This window comes from Centropristis striata, chromosome 24 (genome assembly GCF_030273125.1).
Source record: "Centropristis striata isolate RG_2023a ecotype Rhode Island chromosome 24, C.striata_1.0, whole genome shotgun sequence".
NCBI classification, from domain to species: Eukaryota; Metazoa; Chordata; class Actinopteri; order Perciformes; family Serranidae; genus Centropristis; species Centropristis striata.
In genome coordinates this window covers 10322099-10342585 of record NC_081540.1, presented here as the reverse complement: position 1 = coordinate 10342585, position 20487 = coordinate 10322099, and the positions used below count along the sequence as shown (strand labels likewise).

The 20487-nt window shown below is 34.5% G+C and overlaps 1 protein-coding gene and 1 non-coding gene across 2 annotated transcripts; both read left to right on the top strand.

Moving 5' to 3' along the window:
• The first annotated feature begins 9280 nt into the window (after window positions 1–9280).
• On the top strand, window positions 9281–16639 carry LOC131962958 (uncharacterized). The gene is made up of 5 exons (XM_059328072.1): window positions 9281–9313; window positions 10029–10321; window positions 14187–14453; window positions 15656–15808; window positions 15891–16639. Exons 2-5 carry the CDS (start codon window positions 10042–10044, stop codon window positions 16055–16057), a joined length of 867 nt encoding a protein of 288 aa, XP_059184055.1. The 5' UTR covers window positions 9281–9313; window positions 10029–10041; the 3' UTR covers window positions 16058–16639.
• trnar-ucg (transfer RNA arginine (anticodon UCG)) lies at window positions 10732–10804 on the top strand. Its single transcript has one exon. It is a non-coding gene; the product is annotated as a tRNA-Arg (tRNA).
• Window positions 16640–20487: the final 3848 nt, after the last annotated feature.

The window sequence follows — 20487 nt, the reverse complement described above, 5'->3', positions numbered from 1 at the left end:
ATTTATTTTATTAATACATTTCCATTATGCGTTTAACAAAAGCCTATCCTCACAGAGATTACATGTTGTTCCTTATTATTTATGCACTGTATTATTTTAAGTTGCTTTTCGTGTTTTTTTATACAATTGGACATGCCATAAAAAAGGTAAATTACTTTTATACAAATATTAATTATAGAATAAAAGTTGAAATCTGTAAATTTACAGCATTATTCATTTGGTTAATGTTCTTGAAAATGAAAATTATTATTAGAAAATTATTATAATGGGACAATTTTCTTTACCGTATTATTCAATTGCTCTTGAATGTTAAATTACAGTAAATAGTATTGTATGTAAAAAAATTTAAAAAGTTATTTTTCAGAAACTTACTGTATTATTTTACATTGCTTTTTGTTTTTTCTACAAGTGGACATGCCATAAAAAGAGGTTAATTTACTTTTATACAAATATTAATTATAAAATAAAAGTTGATTTTATTTACAGTATTATTCAATGCTTAATGGTTTTTGAAAGAAAAATACTCATTACCCAATTTAAAATTGAGGCAATTTTCAGTTTTCTCAAAGTTAAGCTTTAATTTAATGGGGATAATTGTAAAAAGAAATCATAAAAAAAGATTTTAAAAAGTCTGGCAAACTCAACTCAAAAACAAGAGATAAAAACAACCTTTAGATAGTCTTGAAATCTTTTTTTTAAATAAAGATATTTACTGTATTATTTTACATTTTCCCCCTTTTTTTAAAATTACTTGTATACGAATATTAAAGTTGATATCTGTAAATGATTATAATGGGAAATTATGTAATGAATGAAAAAATTAAGACAATTTTCTGTTTTCTTAAAGTAAAACGTTCAATTCAATGTAAAAAAAATAAATAATAAAGATATATAAAAAGAAATCATAAAAAAATGATAAAAAGTCTGCCAAACACTGTCAAAATTAAGTTAAAAAACAACCTAGTTACTCTACATATCTTTCTTTTTTTAAATAAAGATATTTATATATGTCTTCAAGATATAAATATATAAATATATATATTGAAAGTGGTGTTCATTTTGATTTGTATTCATGCACACACCGTGCTGTTCCTCTTCTTGTTCATTGAAAGTTCAAGTGTTTGCCTGAAATCAGGAGCTTTGAGAACCCTGGTTGTTTATTAAGTGGTCATTAAAATTGTCATCCTTTCCCCCCAAGTGGGTAAATATAATCATAATTATTTTGTAGACATCCAAAAACTGGACAGGGATGAATAAAAATACATAATTAATTGTATTTCTTGGCTATAAATTCTCCCCTGGGTCAACACAATCACATTTAATTCAACTTCACTAACTACCTGAAGGTATTATTTAACTAAATTTCATTGAAATCTGTAAATTAATATAATGGAATTTTTTTTACAGCATTATTTAATTGGTTAATGGTTTTGAAAAAGAATACTTATATTACACAATGTAAAATTAAGAAAAATGTTTAAAAAAAATTAAATAGAGATATTTACTGTATTATTTTACCTTTTTTCTACTACGTTCTTCTAAGTGCACATGCCATAAAAAAGGTAAATTACTTTTAAACAAATGTTAAAGTTGAAATCTAAATTGTAATGGGACAATTTTTTTTACCATATTATTCAATTGCTCTTGAATGTTAAATTACAGTAAATAGTATTCTATGTAAAAAAAAAAATAATAATAATAAAAAATGTGTAAAATAAAGGCAATTTTCTGTTTTCTTAAAGTAAAATGTTCAATTCAATGTAAAAATAAAATAAATCTTAATTCATAAGTCTGGCAGTAAAAGTTGGCAAACACTTTTTAAAATGAAGTTTAAAAAAACCTTTAGTTACTTTACAAGTCTTTTTTAATAAAGATATTTACTGTATTATTTTTACCTTTTTCCCCTGTTTTTTCTACTAAGTACTCGCTACTTCTTCTAAGTGCACATGCAAAAAAAAGGTAAATAACTTTTAAACAAATGTTAAAGTAGTATAATGGGACAATTTTTTTACCGTATTATTCAATTGCTCTTGAATGTTAAATTACAGTAAATAGTATTCTATGTTAAAAAAAATATACAAAAAATGTGTACAATTAAGGCAATTTTCTGTTTTCTTAAAGTAAAACGTTCAATTCAATGTAAAAAAAAAAAAAAAAAAGAAAGAAAGAAATCATAAGTCATAAGTCTGGCAGTAAAAGTTGGCAAACACTTTTTAAAATGAACTTAAAAAAACCTTTAGTTCCTCTACAAGTCTTTTTTAATAAATATATTTACTGTATTTTACCTTTTTTTTTCTCTTGCTTTTTCTACAAGTGCACACTTGAGAGAGTCTGGCACTCGGCATTTCACCTCCAGATGCTCCATCTGACTGAACGCAGCATAATAGGCTCTAAATAAAAGAAAGCTTCTATTTGCTAAAAGAACAATCTGTGCCGTGTTTTTTCACTTGGCAGCTATAGAACTTTGTCACACATCCAGCCGATCATGATTTTGCTCTTGTGTGACTTGGACTCTGAGGGGGCAGCCATGTAAAGGTGCCACTTAAATGTCCCCTGGAGTGCGAAATTCCCATTATACGTTCAACAAAAGCCTATCCTCGCAGAGACTAAATGTTCTTCCTTATTATTTATGCACTTGCCTTTTGAAATCCGGAGAAACGAGGACGCGTGCTGCTGGACAGGTTGCCCGCTGTAACGGCCTATATAAAGGTAAGTTAACAGCGAGAAATGTTTTACAGCCGGTTGAAGTGAAGAATAGAATCTCACACACCTCATGGCTTTGTATTAAATTTTATGTCCAAGAGCCTGCCATGGATGTGGCACATAATGTGAAGAGAGGTTCAGGTGAATTCTGTCCAAAATGGATGGCTTCCAGCTCTCTAAAGAAACCCGTCCTCTGCTCCTCTGCAAACGAGCCAGGATGTTAACACTATTGACATTAGTGATGTAGGCGTAGGGGGGCCGGGGTGGGGACGGCCAAGTGTGCGCTCAAGTCCCTCCGGCAGTCTTCAATGTTTGTCTCCGTGACCCAGAACTACCTTCTGACAAAAGTGCTACCTCATTTCAATGCTAATGTGCTGTTATGGGTATTTTCAAAGCGTTGCTGCTATTTATTATGAATCAGCTTACCTGAGAGGCGCCGGTTAATCCTGTAGATCCCTGCACAGCTGCTGTGCGCCAAGAGGTCATGGAGATAGTGCTTAAATAGACTCTGCCTCCCTTATTATTCCAAGGGGAAGACTGCAGGCCTGTACACAGCTGGCAGATTCACCTATTTTCTCCCTTTTTCCCGCATATCGGCTAAGTGGCAGCAAGGTAAAGATCACAGGATCGACTAAGACGCCGTTTTTCAAATAACAACACCTCTTTTGATCGTTTCCTCCTGTCTTGGTAGTCTTTATGACTCTGTTGGGGTCATGTTTTGAGCTTGTTTTTTATGCCTGTTTGTCAGCAGGCTTACAGAAAAACGGCTGGACAGATTTTCATGAAATTTAGTGGAAGGGTGACTCATGCGACAAGGAAGACCTTGGTCAATTTTGGAGAGGATGTGAATCACAGGGCGGATAGACAACTTATTTTAAACCGGAGCCATTACAAACTCAATTTCCTTACCAATGGCAGGTGATCAACATGCCTTCATACCTAAAAACAAAAGTCACAGTTTTATCACATCATTATTGGTCACACAAATGGTCGCAGTTGTGTTAGGTTTAGACAAGAAAACTAGTTTCCTAAGATTAGGATGAAAAAGTGCATGGTTGAGTGTTAAAGAAGATGTGAAAAAATGTTAAATAAATGGACGTAATTGTTGGAAGCAAGCTAGTTACATTAGTGACATTAAAATATGTCAAAAGTTAAGTTCTGTTACTTTAACCCATTTACGCTTAAAACGCCTGTAAAAAATGCCTGTAAAACCTCTGGGTGATTTTAAAATAACTAAAACCTGATTTTAAAATAACTAAAACCTGAAGTTTTTCTGGAAATTCAACAGAAGTGTCAACGCCTACTAAATAATCGATTTTTCAGCCTCTGTAGCAGATAGAAATTAAATTCAAAAAGTATTTGAGAGCTTATAGCTGTTATATCTGAGCTCCCTCCGCTATAGTCGTCTTCCGCCATGATTTCAGTTCTGGAAAAGTCCCATGTTGCATTGCGACACTCCCACATGTATTCTGATGCATTTCATTGGCCAAGAGACTGAAAAATAGGTGGAAAAAACTACAAATACTACAAAACGACATATCTGCTTTCCGGCTTTAATGGTAGAATAACGCAAGAGCGCCCGCGGTTTTAATGGTAGAAATGCGGTAGTGCTTTCCCGGCTTAAATAGGTTAAAGAACATTAATTTTTGGTTTCATGTGGGAATCAAACTCTTCTGGTTCAAAGTTCTATGATGGTTTGTTCCATCCGTAGATCAGAAGAGGACCTTGTTGTTCTTTATACCTTGTATCTTCACTTTCTCAGAACGACACATGGATTGGTGTCCATAATAACTGCAGTAACTAGATGCCACTGTTAACTACAAAACTAATATGGGTCGAAATAAACTGCTGTACAAACGATACATGAGGTTGTTTTTGGTGAGGGCAGTCTTGTAATTTTTCACTTTTGTAAAAGTTACAAGATTGAGAATTTCTGCTGCATTCATATGGCCTTGGGTATAAATCGAAAAGGGAAATCGCAGCTGAGAGAATTTAAGTAAATGCTCCTTTGAGTTGGAACATCTCAGAAAGTCTGTATAAATGCTTGTACACATTTCATGTCTCACGTTATTCGTTTCTTTTGCTCTGCGATGTCATCCAAATACTGAAAACAGCTATAAATGTGTAGTTGAAACACTCGTTGAACGCTCTTTGTAACATCCAAGTCTTCTGATGTAAACACACCAAAGTCAGAAAAAAATGTCTCAACTTGCAACACCATTCTAGTTTCTTTGTCTTGGAAGCACCAATTGTATTTAGGAACCGCTCGGAGCAACCAGTCATCACCTGCAGGCTTCCAAGAAGCTCTCTCCAGTGATGACATGTGAGCAGGTTTTGAACAGAGGACAGCAAAATATATTGTATTTGTAAAACGTGTAATAGGAGAAAAACAATCTCAAAGGGCCTCCAGCGGTTCACTTTAATAGACGGTTAAGATATTGAAAATGTGGACATGCCAGCAACAGTCAATAGAGAAGAGTGAAATATGGTATATTTGTGACAAAAAATACAAATGATGTAAAACATACCAGCAATGTATTGTTCTCCTATCCGTTTGAGGTCGTGTGGCTCAGGTTCTAGCTGTTTGGGGACATCTAGAAGCAGCTTGGTCTTACGGTTTGTCTATGTTGTCTTTCTTTTATGTTATCTACTCCACGTCTGTCCGTCCTGGGAGAGGAAGTTTCTCTGTTTTTTTCAACAATATTTCCAACCTTAACGACACAAGTGAGCATTAATAAAAAATGACCCATATGACATCACGGTACAGAGCGGATCTTTCTAAAAATAGCATGCACGTCATTATACATACATGCAGTTGTAAAAAATTCTGCAGTTTGTGTGAACTTAGGATACAAAACCTCTGACCTAGGTTTAAAATAAATAAAATTCCTGGTAAGACATTATAAAAGACAGTTTAAACAGTAAATAGATGTACGTAAATGTAACAAAAAAAACGTAAGTTACGGGTGAAAGTCCGCCGTTTGTTACACACTCAACTTGTGATATTGGGTGTGTAAATAAAACTTACTTGACCAAACTTGCCATCATGTTTGACGTAACATTAAGCTTAACAACCACTAAAAAAAAATAACAAGAAGCTGCTCAAGCTACTAAGACTTACAGTCATGGAAAAAAATCATCGGACCACCCTTTTTCTTCTATTTCTTGTTTATTTTGTTACCTGGTACAACTAAAGTTACATTTGTTTGGACAAATATAATGATATCGACAAAAATAGTTCATAATAGTTTAATTTAAGAGCTGATATCTAGCCATTGTTTCAGCACACTTAGATTTGGTGTTAAAGGTAACCAGATTGTCTCATTTTTCGCTCGGCCGGTGAGCTTTGATGAGAAGGTTCAGCATCCCTTTAACTGCAATGTCAAAACAGTTCAATCAGCCCTCTCCTCCTCTCTTGTTTGTTTGTGTTTTGGTAATTGTGGCATTGATTTGGAGCCAGTCTTAAATGTCTGTGCCTTCAGTCTTGTGTGTTTTAGCAGCACTCTGCAGATAAGGAGCTGAAGGTTTACCTCAAGTTTGCCAAAATGATTAACAAAACCCTCATTTAAGTGACCCTCATGCCCACAGTATTCACATTATTCATATGCCTTCACAAAAAAGATATTGATCTTTATATTTGTTGACAAGAATGATGACTAACAGCCGAGCCTTGTAATGACTCCATAGTCAGAAAATTCCCACTCTTCAGCTTCTCCGCATCTGCAAAAAAACTAAGAAAAAGGTGACGTGGAGGTGAAGGCTGCCTGTGAGAAAGCGAGACAGCCTCTGTGTTTCTATCTTTCATCCCAGACGTGTGAAGACTTTCCCCCTCCTACCTCATCTCTCCGTTGACGTGCTTCATATCGGCTGCCCGATCACGCCCAGAGAGCCAAGTCAGTTTTAATCACACTCTGCTTGTAGTGCTTCCAGCGGCCATCGCTGCAGCTGTGGAGAACCAGGAGAAAGTGGAAGGCGAGACGAATACCAAGTTCATGATTACACGCGCTGACAACTGATGCTGGATCGTGTGCAGATAAACTAGCAGAGATCAAAGCAAGGTGGTCAAGAGCATAAAATAAGACTTAATTAATCAGCTGAAACTCTTAAAGCTTGTGTTTGTTATCTCTCTATCCCACCACTGGGTGGCATCGTGCTACTTTTCTGTTTGTGTAATTTATGGGACAGTCATTGGAATAAAGTTGTTCTCTTGTGAAAGTCATGTTTGGATCATTTTAAGTTTGGCTGGGCAGTATGTACGGCTGGGCGATACGAACCAAAAGCCATATCCCGATATATTTAGGCTGAATATTGATATACGATACATATTCCGATATTTTGAGAGCAAATGTTTAGTCAAAGTTAAAGCCAAATATGACATGTCAGTAGTAGTTTCATTGAATCGATTTATTTAAGTGAACATAAATACTGTATAACAGGGAGTAAAAGCTCCATAAAGTGTACATTTAAATAAAAAAAATCTATAAAATAGCCTATCAAATAAAATAGGCCAATCTTTTTCTGAAATAAATATATTCATATGAGAAAAGAATAACAAACATTAGAAAAGAACTGAATATGACAAACCCTAGTAAGAGTGCAGCATTTCTATATAAAGAAAGAAAAAAAAGAACTATATTGATATATGCGATATAATCCAATTCCATATCACATTCATGAATATATCGATATATTTTTTTATCTCGATATATCGCCCAGCCCTAGCAGTTTTGAGAAAAAAAGTAAATTGTTGACTAAATATCAATATTGCAATATATATATTGTTGAGGTGACTATTGGTGCTTTCATAAAATGTTTACACAATGAGATTTATGATAAATTATCATCAGAAATTAAAAAATATAACTAATAAGTGGGTTAAAGTCAACTCTGGTGGGTTCAGAAAATTACGTATATGTACTTTAAAACCAGAAAAAGACAACATGTAAACCATATTATGACATCCAAAATCTAAGAAATTATCCAGTCTCATGTCACAATATCGATATCATATTAATATTTGCCTAGCCCTAATTTGGAGTGGAGTAATTTGTGCTGTAATGAACTTTTCTGGCCCAATCACAGACGATTTTTTTACTAGAATATACAAAATTTGCTGCAAACTTCCAAATGCAAAGTGGAATAGGTGTAGATATTAGCAGAAGCTAATGAAATATTGCAATTAGAATATCCTCCTTTCTTGAAGAGCTTGTGTTTAATGCTGCAGACCTGGACCCAGAGGCTCTGTACGTCTCACCCTGATGCCCCCTGCTCATGTCATGCCTGTGCACGGCACAAAGAAGGAGGCGGCCATCGGCAACTCGCCTCAGGCTGTTTCACCAAACATCAACCGTGGTGACAACACACTATATCTGCTGTGACACCACAAATGCTGCTCTCTGATGCAGGACAGTGTAGCAACACTGACATCTATTGGCCTGATGGAGGACAGTTTGGACAGAATCAAAATCCTGTTTCAATTCATCACACTCTTTAGGGACCGTTGAGGGTATCAAGGGAGAAATTATTCAAAAATACAATTCACTCTCTTACACAGTAAGTACAGGTTCAGGTTTTATTTTCTTTAATTGATCACCAGAAATCCAAACTGGAAAAAGGTGGGTTTGTTCTTCGTATTTGTACCCAAACCAAACCGCAAAATGATTACTTAATCCCTAAAAAAAAAATAATTAATAATATTTATCCCCCTTCAACTTCCCCCTGTAAAGAAAGAGAACATAGCACAGTAATAAATCTCTTTTTTCTCCCAAATATTTTTATTGGGTTTTCTGCAGACTTGCAGGACTTGGCAAAGTATATGGGGAAACAAAACAACAACAAAAAAAACCTCTCCAATCACCCTGTGTCGATCATGGTAACACACACACAGAAATGTTTTTTTTAATAAAATAAAAAAGGTCATAAAATAAAATTAGGCACAAGTAGAATGAGGACATTAATAAAATTTTTAAGATGCAGCTTTGTTTCACAGGAAACACACAACAATTTAGATGTCATAGAGCAATTTATTTTTAATAACTTTTTAAAGATTTTTCTAACATAATTGACCATTTCATTTCAAAGTTAAAAATATATTTTCATAAAAAGTAAAAATATATAATTATATATATTTTTTAATCAATGTCATGTAAAACTTGTATTTCATATGTAGGTATTTCCAATGTACATAAAAAAAGTTTTAATGTGCATTTAAAAAAAACAAAAAAACAAGTGAATTATCGTCATTGAACTATGATTGGTGAGAGGTATAGAACATCATTGCACTAAATATTGATTGAAATAGTTAGTAATGGAGTTATTAATGAAATATTAACTATGCTTATTAGATTTTTTAGTTTCTGACACTTCTAGATAATTAAACATGCCCCGGGCTTTTGCTGTTCCTAAAAAAACCGAAGTTAACAGGACAACATAATGTTTCTATAATGTTTGGTGGTGACGGATATTGACCAGCAGGGGCGCTAGTTGTCACTTTGCCTTCTTATCCAACCTGTAAAAACAGCACCGAAGGAACAACCACGTGTCATTTGCGCATGCGCGCTGTCAGTTTGTTGTTGTAGCTGTCGACTTGTTTCTGCCACTTTGGGAGATGGTAAGAAATTATGTATTAGAACTCTGTAAAGACACATATGCCAGTACATTTTAGCGTTAAACAATAAAGAGAGATTTGGCTGAACATTTACAACAGTTTTAATTAAAAAAGGCGAGTGGAAATCACCATATATACATTGTTTTGATGCATTTAGCTAGCTAAATTCACCTCATTAGGCTACATTGGGCTATTTTTGCACCAAAATGACATGTTGCATTGGCTGCACTCATGCACTTCACACAGAAGCACAGGATATTGTTGACAGGTACATTATCTTTATTATTATTATTTTAACTCTCTTTTTGGGTCAGTTTTTTGTATCTTTTTAGCCATTTGGCTTTTTTTGTGGTGGTTTTGTGTCTCTTTGTAATCATTTTGTCTCTTTTGTGTATTTGTTTTGGTTATTTTGTATCTCTTTGTCATCACTCTGTTTCTTTTTTGATAGTTTTCAGTGTTTCTGTAGTGATCTTGTGTCTTGTTTGCCGTTTTTTAGTTTTTTTGTGTCTCTGAAGTAATTTTGTGTCCTTTTTTTAGTCATTTCATGTCTCCTTGTAGTCTATTTTGTCTTTTTTGGTTGTTTTGTATCTTTTTTTTTCTGAATTATCTGTGTTTTTGAAGTAACTTTGTGTCTTTTTAGTCATTTTGTGTAATTTTTTTGTCACTTTGTGCCTCTTTGAAGTCATTTTGCGTCATTTTTTAAATCCTGTGTTTGCAGATGAGGCTCTCAGATGGAGGCAGTGTGTGAGCAGCTCCATGGAGGTGCTGAGGAGGAGGAGGAGGAGGAGGAGGCAGGAGAAGATGAAGCCATGCTGTGGTCCCTCCAGGAGGCTCTGGAGAGGCAGACCCTGCAGATAGGAGCCTCAGCCTGCGGGGCCACAGCTGTGGTGGACGTCTTGAAGGCCCTCGGTGTGGACGTGGCCCCTGAGGAAGCAGACCGATGCGTCCAAACGCGCCTGAGGAGGACAGAGTCCCCGCTGCCGGACTATCTGCTGTCCCGCAGTGAAGCAGGTAAATGTCCTGATGTACAGGAGGCCCAGCTGTGGCCCCTGAGGTCTGTCTCTGCACATTTACTCAAGTGCTGCACTTGAGGATTTCCATTTAATAGAATTTTATGCTTCTACTTCATTAGTCTTTTAAGATTATTCCAAATATGGGCTTTTTCTTCTTTTTTTAAATTTACTTTGTTGCAGGAGTACATACAAATGTGCATTTATTTACATATCATCGTCTTCATACTTGTAGCATTCCTGCAAGTTTATATATTTTTATAATGAGTAACGTACAGTTGTAAAGTTAAAATTAACAATATGATACATAAGTAGATAAATTAATAAAGAAAATGACATGAGGAGGAGACAGGCAAAAGAAGTGTGACACATTTGTGTTGGTTGAATTCTGGAACAAGCTTGTAAAACTGAGACCACGTGGCCTAATGGACAAGGCGTCTGACTTCGGATCAGAAGATTGAGGGTTCGAGTCCCTTCGTGGTTGAACTCTTCAGCTCTTTTCCTGCAGAGGAACAAGACACAGACTTTTCTGTCACCTTTTTTGCGGTGGTTATGTTGTCATTTTGTCTTTCTAATGTCTTTTATTGGTTGTTACTTGGATGTAGGGCTGGGCGATATGGACCAAAAGTCATATCCCGATATATTTAGGCTGAATATCGATATATGATATATATCCCGATATTTTTATTGCAAAGTGAGAGCAAATCTTAAGTCAAAGTCAAATATGACATGTCACAAGTAGTTTTATTGAAACGGTTTATTTAAGTGAACATAAATACTGTATAACAACAGGAGTACCTTTTTTTTTTAAGTCAAAGCTCCATTAAGTGCACATTTAAATAAAAAATATCTTAAATAAAAATAGCCTATGAAATAAAATCGGCCAATCTTTTTCCAAAATAAATATATTTATGTGAGAAAAGAATAACGAACATTACAAAAGAAATATTGGATAAAAGTGTCTGCAAAATTACATTGTAGAATTGTAGAACTAAATATGACAAACCCTAGTAAGGGCAGCATTTATATATTTAAAATTAAAATATCTATATATGCTATAAGATCTAATTTCATATCACATTTAAAAATATATCGATATATCGCCCAGCCCTACTTGGATGCTTTGTGTCTTTTGGTCGTTTTGTGTCTCTTGAAAATATTTTGTGTGTTTTTTGGGTCAGATTTTTGTATAGCTGTTTGTGTCTTTTTGGCTTTTTTTGTGGTGGTTTTGTGTCGCTTTGTTGTCATTTTGTCTATTGTGTATTTCTGTTTTGGTTGTTTTTTGTGTCTTTGTAGTCATTTTGTGTCTTGTTTGCCGTTTTGTAGTTGTTTTGTGTCTCTTTGTAGTAATTTCGTGTCTTTTTTTTAGTCACTTTATGTCTCGTAGTCTATTTTGTCTTTTTTGGTTGTTTTGTATCTTTTTTTAAGTAACTTTGTGTCTTTTTAGTCGTTTTGTGTAATTTTTTTGTCATATTGTGCCTCTTTGAAGTCATTTTGTGTCTTCTGTTGGTTGTTTTGTGTCTCCTTTGAAAATATTTTATGTGTTTTTCGGGTCAGTTTTTTGTATCTTCATAGCCATTTGCTGTCTTTTTGGCTTCATTTGTGGTGGTTTTGTGTCCCTCTTTCATAACTCTGTGCCTTTTTTGGTTGTTTTCAGTGTTTTTGTAGTCATTTTGTGTCTTGTTTGCCGTTTTGTAGTTGTTTTTTATGTCTCTTTGAAGTAATTTAGAATTTTTTTAGTGACTTTATGTCTCATTGTAGTCTGTCTTGTCTTTTTTGGTTGTTTTGTATCTTTTTGTTTAAGTAACTTTGTGTCTTTTTAGTCGTTTTGTGTCATTTTGTGTCTTCTGTTGGTTGTTTTGTGTCTCCTTTTTGTCTCTTTTGTGTATTTCTGTTTTGGTTGTTTCTTGTCTCTGTCATCACAGATTTTTTTTTTGGTTGTTTTCAGTGTTTTTGTAACCATTTTGTGTCTTGTTTGCCATTTTGTAGTTGTTTTGTGTCTCTTTGAAGTAATTTTGTAGTCTTTTAGTCACTTTATGTCTCGTTGTAGTCTATATTGTCTTTTTTTTTAGTCGTTTTGTGTCATTTTTTTTCATTTTGTGCCTCTTTGAAGTCATTTTGTGTCTTCCGTTTGTTGTTTTGCATCTCCTTTGAAATCATTTTGTGTGTTTTTCGGGTCAGTTTTTTGCATCTTCATAGCCATTTGTGTCTTGTGGTGGTTTTGTGTCTCTTTGTCATCATTCTGTATCTCTTCTAAAAGTCAGAAATGTTATATTTTCCACGTTTGAAAATGCTTTTTTTTAATTGTTAGACCCTTCAAATGAATTACGACACAGACATTTTAAACAATATATTGCATCATTTGACTAAACTGGCAGATATTACACTATAACACTTGTTCTGTGGCATTTCAGGTAATGCGAATATATGAATAAATAAAGCATGACTTTGTGTAAGTAGCAGCACATCTTAACAGGGCTCCACAGACAGTAATATTTCAGGTGTTACAGATGCTAGCGGAGACTATAACCTCCCGGCTGAATGAGGCTCCGTGGCGCCTTGAACCCATCAGCGCTCTTTCCTGCCAGCGTAACAGCTGGCTGCACTGCCAACCAGGCAAATTCAAAAGTACCCTCTTGAATTAGACAAAGACTTTTATGTCTCTCAGAGGAGCGACTGTAATTGACTTTTTCGGCTCTGTTACACAATTTTTGCATTGACATTTCAGGCGTTTAGCTCAAGCTGTCATCTCACACGTGAGGGCGGAGCGGGGACGCTTGTAATCACTGATCGGAGACACTACAAGGAAAATATAATAAGTTCGTGTTTTCTATAATGATTTTAGTGATTAAAAAAGTTAAAATAAGGATCATAACTTATTAGATGATGAGACAATGGGCCTGGGGCCGCCTCCTCTCCTGCAGAGGAACAAGACACAGACTTTTTGGGGGTTTTGTGTCACTTTTTTGTGGTGGTTTTGTTGTCATTTTGTCTTTCTTGTTTCTTTTATTTATTGTTACTTAGATGCTCTGTGTATTTTTGGTTGTTTTGTGTCTCTTGAATTTTTTGTGTGTTTCTTGGGTCAATTTTTTGTATCTTTATAGGCATTTGTGTCTTTTTGCTTTCTTGTGGTGGTTTTGTGTCTCTTTGTCGTCATTTTGTGTCTTTTTTGGGTTCTTTTTTAGTGTTTTTGTAGTCATGTTGTGTCTGTATTGGCTTCTTGTTTTGGTGTTTTTGTGTCTCTTTGTTGTCATTTTGTCTATTTGTCATTCGTCATTTTGTCTTTTTTTGGCTGTTTTCTGTGTTTTTGTAGTCATTTTATGTCTTGTTTGCTGTTTTTATGCTGTTTTTTGTGTCTCTTTTGAAATTATTTTGGGTGTTTCTTGGGTCAGTTTTTTGTATCTTTATAGCCATTTGTGTCTTTTGGCTTTTTTGTGGTGGTTTTGTGTCTCTTTGTTGTCATTTTTGGAGTATTGTAAATGGAGTATACTCCATTTTTGGAGTAACTCTGTCTTTTTAGTCGCTTTTTGTCATTTTTTAGTCATTTTGTGCCGTCTGTTGGTTGTTTTGTGTCTTTTTGAATTCATTTTCTGTGTTCTGTGTTTGAAGTAACTGTCTTAATAGTCATTTTTGTCTCTTTTGAATTAATCTTGTTTCTTCTTTTCATCGTTTTGTATCTTTTTACTGTGATTTTGTTTCTTTTTTTGTGATTTTGTGTCTCTCTGAAATATTTTTGTACCTTGTTCGGTCATTTTGTGTCTCTATGTGGTTATTGTCTCTTTAGGGACATTTTGCAGATAACGGCCAGGGGGCCTCTCACACTCGGGCATGGTATGATCAATCAGTAACCCATTCATCCTTTTCAGGAGCGACTCACGCTCAGCTCATCCAGGGAGCACAGGAGGCCAGCGAAGGGAAGGTCATAGGTCGCTTCTTCCACCTCCACCCTCGGCGGCTGCTCCGACTGGTCCCCTGGCTCGCACGCTGGATCCGCCGCGGTGCTGTTCCCGTGGCGACCATGAACATGCAGCTGGCTGTGCCGGACGGAGAGGAGGTGCCCGACGCCTGGCACCATCAGCTCATATTCGGCGTTGCTTCTCATGCTGTTTTCATGACCAACCCTTTAGATGTAGGTGAGTAAGAGCAAAGAAAAAAAGTACTGACAGAAATCCTGTTTCATTCGCAAAGAACGCACATCATCATGTTTTGTTTTTTTTGTCTTATTTTTCTCCTCTCTCCTGTAATTATCATTATTAGTATTGTTGTTACTCATGCATGCTCTTTTTTATTTTTATTATTATTGTTATTATTATTATTGTATTTTTTATTCTATTTATATTTTAGTAGTACCGCTTTCTCTGCCTAATAATGATACATAGTATTTATTATCATATATTAATACTTAACTGCTAGATCTATAACTGAAACACGCACGCACACACACACACACACACACACACACACAGAGGGGTACCATTATGTTGTATTATTGTATTATTTGTCTGTCTGTTCATGTCACTATATATATATTTATTCTATTTCAATTTTAGTAGTACTGCTTTCTCTGCCTAATAATGATACATAATATTTATTATCATAAATTAATACTTAACTGCTAGATCTATAACTGAAACACGCATGCACGCACGCACGCGCGCGCACACACACACACATTCTTGTACTTCTATCTTTGTGAGGACCCTCATTGTAATAGTAAATTACTTGCAAGGTTAAAAGTTTTAATTTTGTTGTGAATTTTTGTTTTCAAATTCAGTTAGTTTTAATGAGTTTTTATAGTGGGTTTGCTAGTTTTAGCTTAGTATTTATTTTTTTGAAATGATTAGTTTTAGTTTAGTTTTTATTAGTTTTAGTTTTTTTGTAATGGGGTATTTGTTGGGTGGGAGATTAAAAAAGGTCACAGTAAATTTTGCCTTTATGTCCTTTGTCTTATGGATCTTCAAAAAGTTGACAAAGATGAAAACGAAGGACATTTTCACTTTAATTTTAGTTAGTTTTAGTTAGTTTTGTAACCACACAATACAGTTTCAGTTAATTTTTTAAACTCTCATTTTTGAGAGGACCGGCCAAAATGTCCTCACTTTGCAAAAATGTCCCCACTCTGTTGGTTAAAAACGTGTTCCGGTCCTCACTATGTAGGAAGTACAAGAACACACACACACACACAGAGGGGTACCATTATTGTCGTTGTTTAATATTCACTCCCTGTCTGTCTATGTCACTGTATTGTATTATTGCACAATAAAAGAAAAAAGAAATCCCGTTTCATGATGTTGATGCATAATAGTCGGCTCTTTTTGTGGTTTTACTCGTTCAGTAAGTGAAGAAGAAGTGCATCAGAGACTCTGCAGCGAATCCGTGTTGCTGATTCGCCGAGAAGACGTCCTGCAGAGACTGCTGCCAGATTGCTGCGTGTCCAGCTTATCAGAGAGCCAGACAGACTCACGCTGGAAAGCCCTGGATGTTGAGGGTAGAAGCTGTTCATTAAGCTTTTATTTATGCAGATTTTTCATCTGTTATACGTGTTTTCATGCCTATTTTCTGCCTGTTAGGTCAAGTGAGGCAGATGGTGCTCGAGGAGGAACAGGAACAAGATCAGCCCAAGTTAACACACATCACAATCCCTGCAGCGTACAGTTCAGGCATCACACTCTTCGCTATAAAGGAGTCAGAGCTGGGAAAAGAACTCCTCGACGCTCCTGATCTCCCTTTGTTGTGACTGGACTGCTGCTCATAGACCCATACGGTGAAAAGGTCTAGGTGCTGTATAAATACTGTGAAAGAATCAATAGAAAATTCACGCAGCTGGTGTTTAAAAACTGTGCATTTGAACGCACCGTCAGGACTTCTTCTTTTTTTTGTGTGTATTTATTTTTATTGTTCTCATAACAGAAAAATATATACAAATTAGAAATAGTTGGTGGAGCGACACAGAACCATACATGTTTTTTGACATGAGACAAACAAAACACGGGTATAAAATAAATGGCACAGCAACAGAATAGCACTAATGTTTTTAGACATTAAATCAAGAAAAGGTTGCCGGATTTTAAAAAAGATATCCTCTTTAGCAGATATGATGTACCTGATTTTCTCCAGGTGTAATACATTTCCCAGCTCTCTCAACCACATTTCAAATGTAGGAGCCCTATCAGATTTCCAAGACTGTAAAATTAACTTTCTGGCTAACAATGTTGAAAGGGAGATAGCTATAGCTTCACAACTACTTTTCACACTATCTGGATTAGCCACTTAGGACTTCTTTAAGAGAGATTTTGAAGACGGAGAACCACTGGAAGCAGACTGGACTTTTACAGGAGCAGGGCTTAAAGAGACAGGTGCTGAAACAGAGCGTTTCACACTGACTTTACCCATAAAATGACCATTTGTAGATCAGTTACTCACTGTGCCATTTTGAACTTTTGAAGAAAGTTTTGTTTTTGTCACATGCCTTCACCATAGGGCTGGGCGATATGGACCAAAAGTCATATTATATATATGACATATATATATTTAGGCTGAATATCGATATACAATACTTTTATTGTAAAGTGAGAGCAATTGTTCAGTCAAAGGCAAGACCAAATATGAAATTTCACAAGTAGTTTTATTGAAACTGTTTATTTAAGTGAACATAAAAACAAATTTATATGAGAAAAGAATAACAAACATTACAAAAGAACTAAATATGACAAACCCTAGTAAGGGCAGCATTTATATATAAAGAAAGAAAGAAAATTTGAACTATATTGATACATGTGATATGGTCTAATACCATATCACATTTAAAAATATATCAATATGTTTTATATCGATATATCGCCCAGCCCTACTCCACCTAGGAGGAAAAATCAGAAAACGGACAAAAATGTAGTAAATCCTAAATACATTTAAGTAAATGGAAGTCAGCTTAAACAGCAGAAAATATAAAAATACAGTCATGGAAAAAATAGACAACATTCAAAATAGCTCATAAGAGTTTAATTTAAGAGCTGATATCTAGGCTTTTTCCATGGTTTTCTTGATATTAACCAAAATCATTATGAAGAAAACCATTGAAAATGTCTAGATATCAGCTCTTAAATAAAACTCGTATGAGCTATTTTGGTTGTTATCATTATATTTGTCCAAACAAATGTACCTTTGTATTATTAAAATGATTAAGAAATTGAAGAAAACAAGGGTCTCATAATTTTTTTCATGACTGTATGTAAAAACATCAATTTATAAACACTCACACAACACACTACTCTTTCAGACTGGTATGGACTTGCTGACTAAATAGTATTTTTTTTAATTAAAAGGACGTAAGCATAATGTCTGGATAAATGACACTTGGATTATACTGCACAAGTTATATGGGAGTTTGTAAACAGATGTTTTAATACACATTTTCTGGGGTTAAACCTGGCCTTTATTTACTTCCAACTGAATATGTTTTAGGCATATTTCAGATTTTCTGTTCACCATGGAGGCATGTAAGACAAATTTAAGGTAGTATATTAATTGATATACAAATGGTTATTTTAAGAGTGAAGTTTTCCTTTAAGCATGTAAACATGTTAAACTGGAAATGAGCATCATGTGCCCCTTTTTAAGCTTGATGACTTATTTATTGTGATATAAATATAAATATAAATAAAGCGTTTAAATGACACTTCATTGACCCCGAGTGTTTTCGATGAATGCTGTCCATGATATTTTTCCAAAATACAATTTTTGCAAATGACAGATTGGAGACTTATAACCATTTACACAGCAAGAGAATATAATAGCAGATGTGTGCAAGTGATTGAAAGGGACTATAAACCCTATGCATGGATAAAAAAGTAAATTGTTGATACTAATTGCTGAAACAGCATCTGTTCTCTAACTGAAGCTGCAGAAACTCTGTCATTCTTGCACCTTTTGCAGCAAATGCCTACATGTGAGGCTTCGCTCGCCAGCTGTTTTCTGCCATCAAACAGCTGCAAATATTATCCCAACACACAGCCACACAGTTCATTTCTATCACTGATGGTTGTAATTTTTACCATGCATTTTATACAGTTTCGTGTCAGTTATGATCAAGTGTGTATGTCTAGCAAATAATGCCTTTTTGCAGGCTGACTTAAACATTGAAATAAAGCTTTATTTTAACATGTTTCAACAATAGAACAGTAACATACATTAAAATAATTGTATTTCTTACCCAGTGTCTTGAAATATATATACATATGCACATATATCTATTCTCTCCCACATATGTAAAAAAAAAAAAAAAAAACCAACAACAAAAAAAAACAACTGCCTGAAGTAAAAGTACAAAAGTATCAGCAATCAAAATGTACTTAAAGTATCAAAAGTAAAAGTACTAATTATGCAGAATGGACCCACTCAGATTGTTTTATATATTCCAAATATTATATTATTATTATTGGTGTATTTATGTAAGCAGTGTTTTAATTTAGCAAAGATAAGGCTCATTTTAACTTCTTAATATAATCTTATAAGGCTTCATTTTTAAGAAAAAGTTTAATATTCATGTTTTTCACATTAAATCACCACCTGAAAAGTAACAAAAGCTGTCAGCTAAATGTATTGGAGTATAAAGTAAAAAAATTGCCTCAAAATGTGGTGGAGTAGCAGTATAAAGTTACATAAAATGGAAATACTCAAGTAAAGTACAAGTACCTGAAAATTTTACTTAAGTACAGTACTTGAGGTACATTCCACCACTGATAGATACAAATACGGTGCAGGACCATACATAAACAATACTGAAATAATGAACAAGAAAAAACCTAAATAATGAAAATAAGCTCGAGTACCAAGGACAAAAGCTCAGATTTCTCTAAATCATATCTTTTAGTTAATGTCTGTGTACATTTATTCCATTCAATAAGCATTTACATTTGTTTCTTCATGCAGGCTGACTGTTTTCTTTTTACTCCATCTTTTCCGTCACGTATTCCTACATTGACTATTGTGCAAAAGCTTTCCCTCATCTGCTCCTCTCTGCATCCAGACGCTTAACTAGAAAGCACATCCCATCAGCTCCTATTTGGCCACTTTACTCCTTCTTTTCAGTTAACTTTAGGTCTGACTTTCAGAATGTATTGATTTCTTTCAGAGCAATAAATGGCAGAGCTCCAGTTTATAATTCAGAGCTGTTACAGTATGTCCTGATGGTCAAAAGCTTATATCAGCAGACTAAACTCCTCTGATTGCTCCGAAGGCCACATTTAGCGCTGAAGGTGTAAAGTCGTTGCAGCCAGGGTACTTAAATGTTGGCACAGAATAATATCCATGAGCCAGCACACTTTCCCAAAAAAAGTTAGTTCTATATTATATATTAAACTTGTTCTTTGCACTGCATGGTGTTGAATACATTTGTTACATGTAGATGTGGTATATTGTGCTCTTATAGACTAGTTGTGAATGTGTTTGCAGAAAAAAACAAGTTTTTTCAAAGTAGCAATGCCACTATTATTGTAAGAAGAATGCATTGACAGTTTTAAGCTCAAGTTTAGCAGTAATTAAGGTATGCTCAGATCCAAGTAAAAGGAGGAATTATTGTTTCAAAGTACTCAGTTACAAGTAAAAGTTCTAATTATTTTCATGTTGCACAATGAAACTAGTCGCAAGACATATTTAGCCTCAAAATCTTGTGATTTTTTTGTGGATCATGTTTTGTTTTATTTTAAAACGGGCATCGTTCAGAATAGAAAGAAGTGAAGAAGACTTAAATGTATATTATTATTGCAGACAAATTCTGTTAAGAAAATAAAATATAAATATAAATCAGGTGCTTCACAATGATCACAATAGCTCCTATTATTAGTATTATTATTATTATTATTATTATTATTATTATTATTATTATTATTATTTAAATAAATGACATGTCTTTAGGATGGCATAAAAAAAACTTTTATTTTGAAATCGAGTTCCTTGGCGCGACAACCGCTAATTAACTACAATTCCCATGATGCACTCGAAGTTACGCCCCTAGGAAGTTGAAAAATCCCAAAACTTTACCAAAAAATAGCTGGGTACTGGATAAAGGTAAGGCAAATACATGAACAAACCGTGAAACAATGACAACTTTAACTGTTTTCATACTATTTTAGCACTTAGTGCTAACTTTGCGGAGCGTTTGTTTGTGTT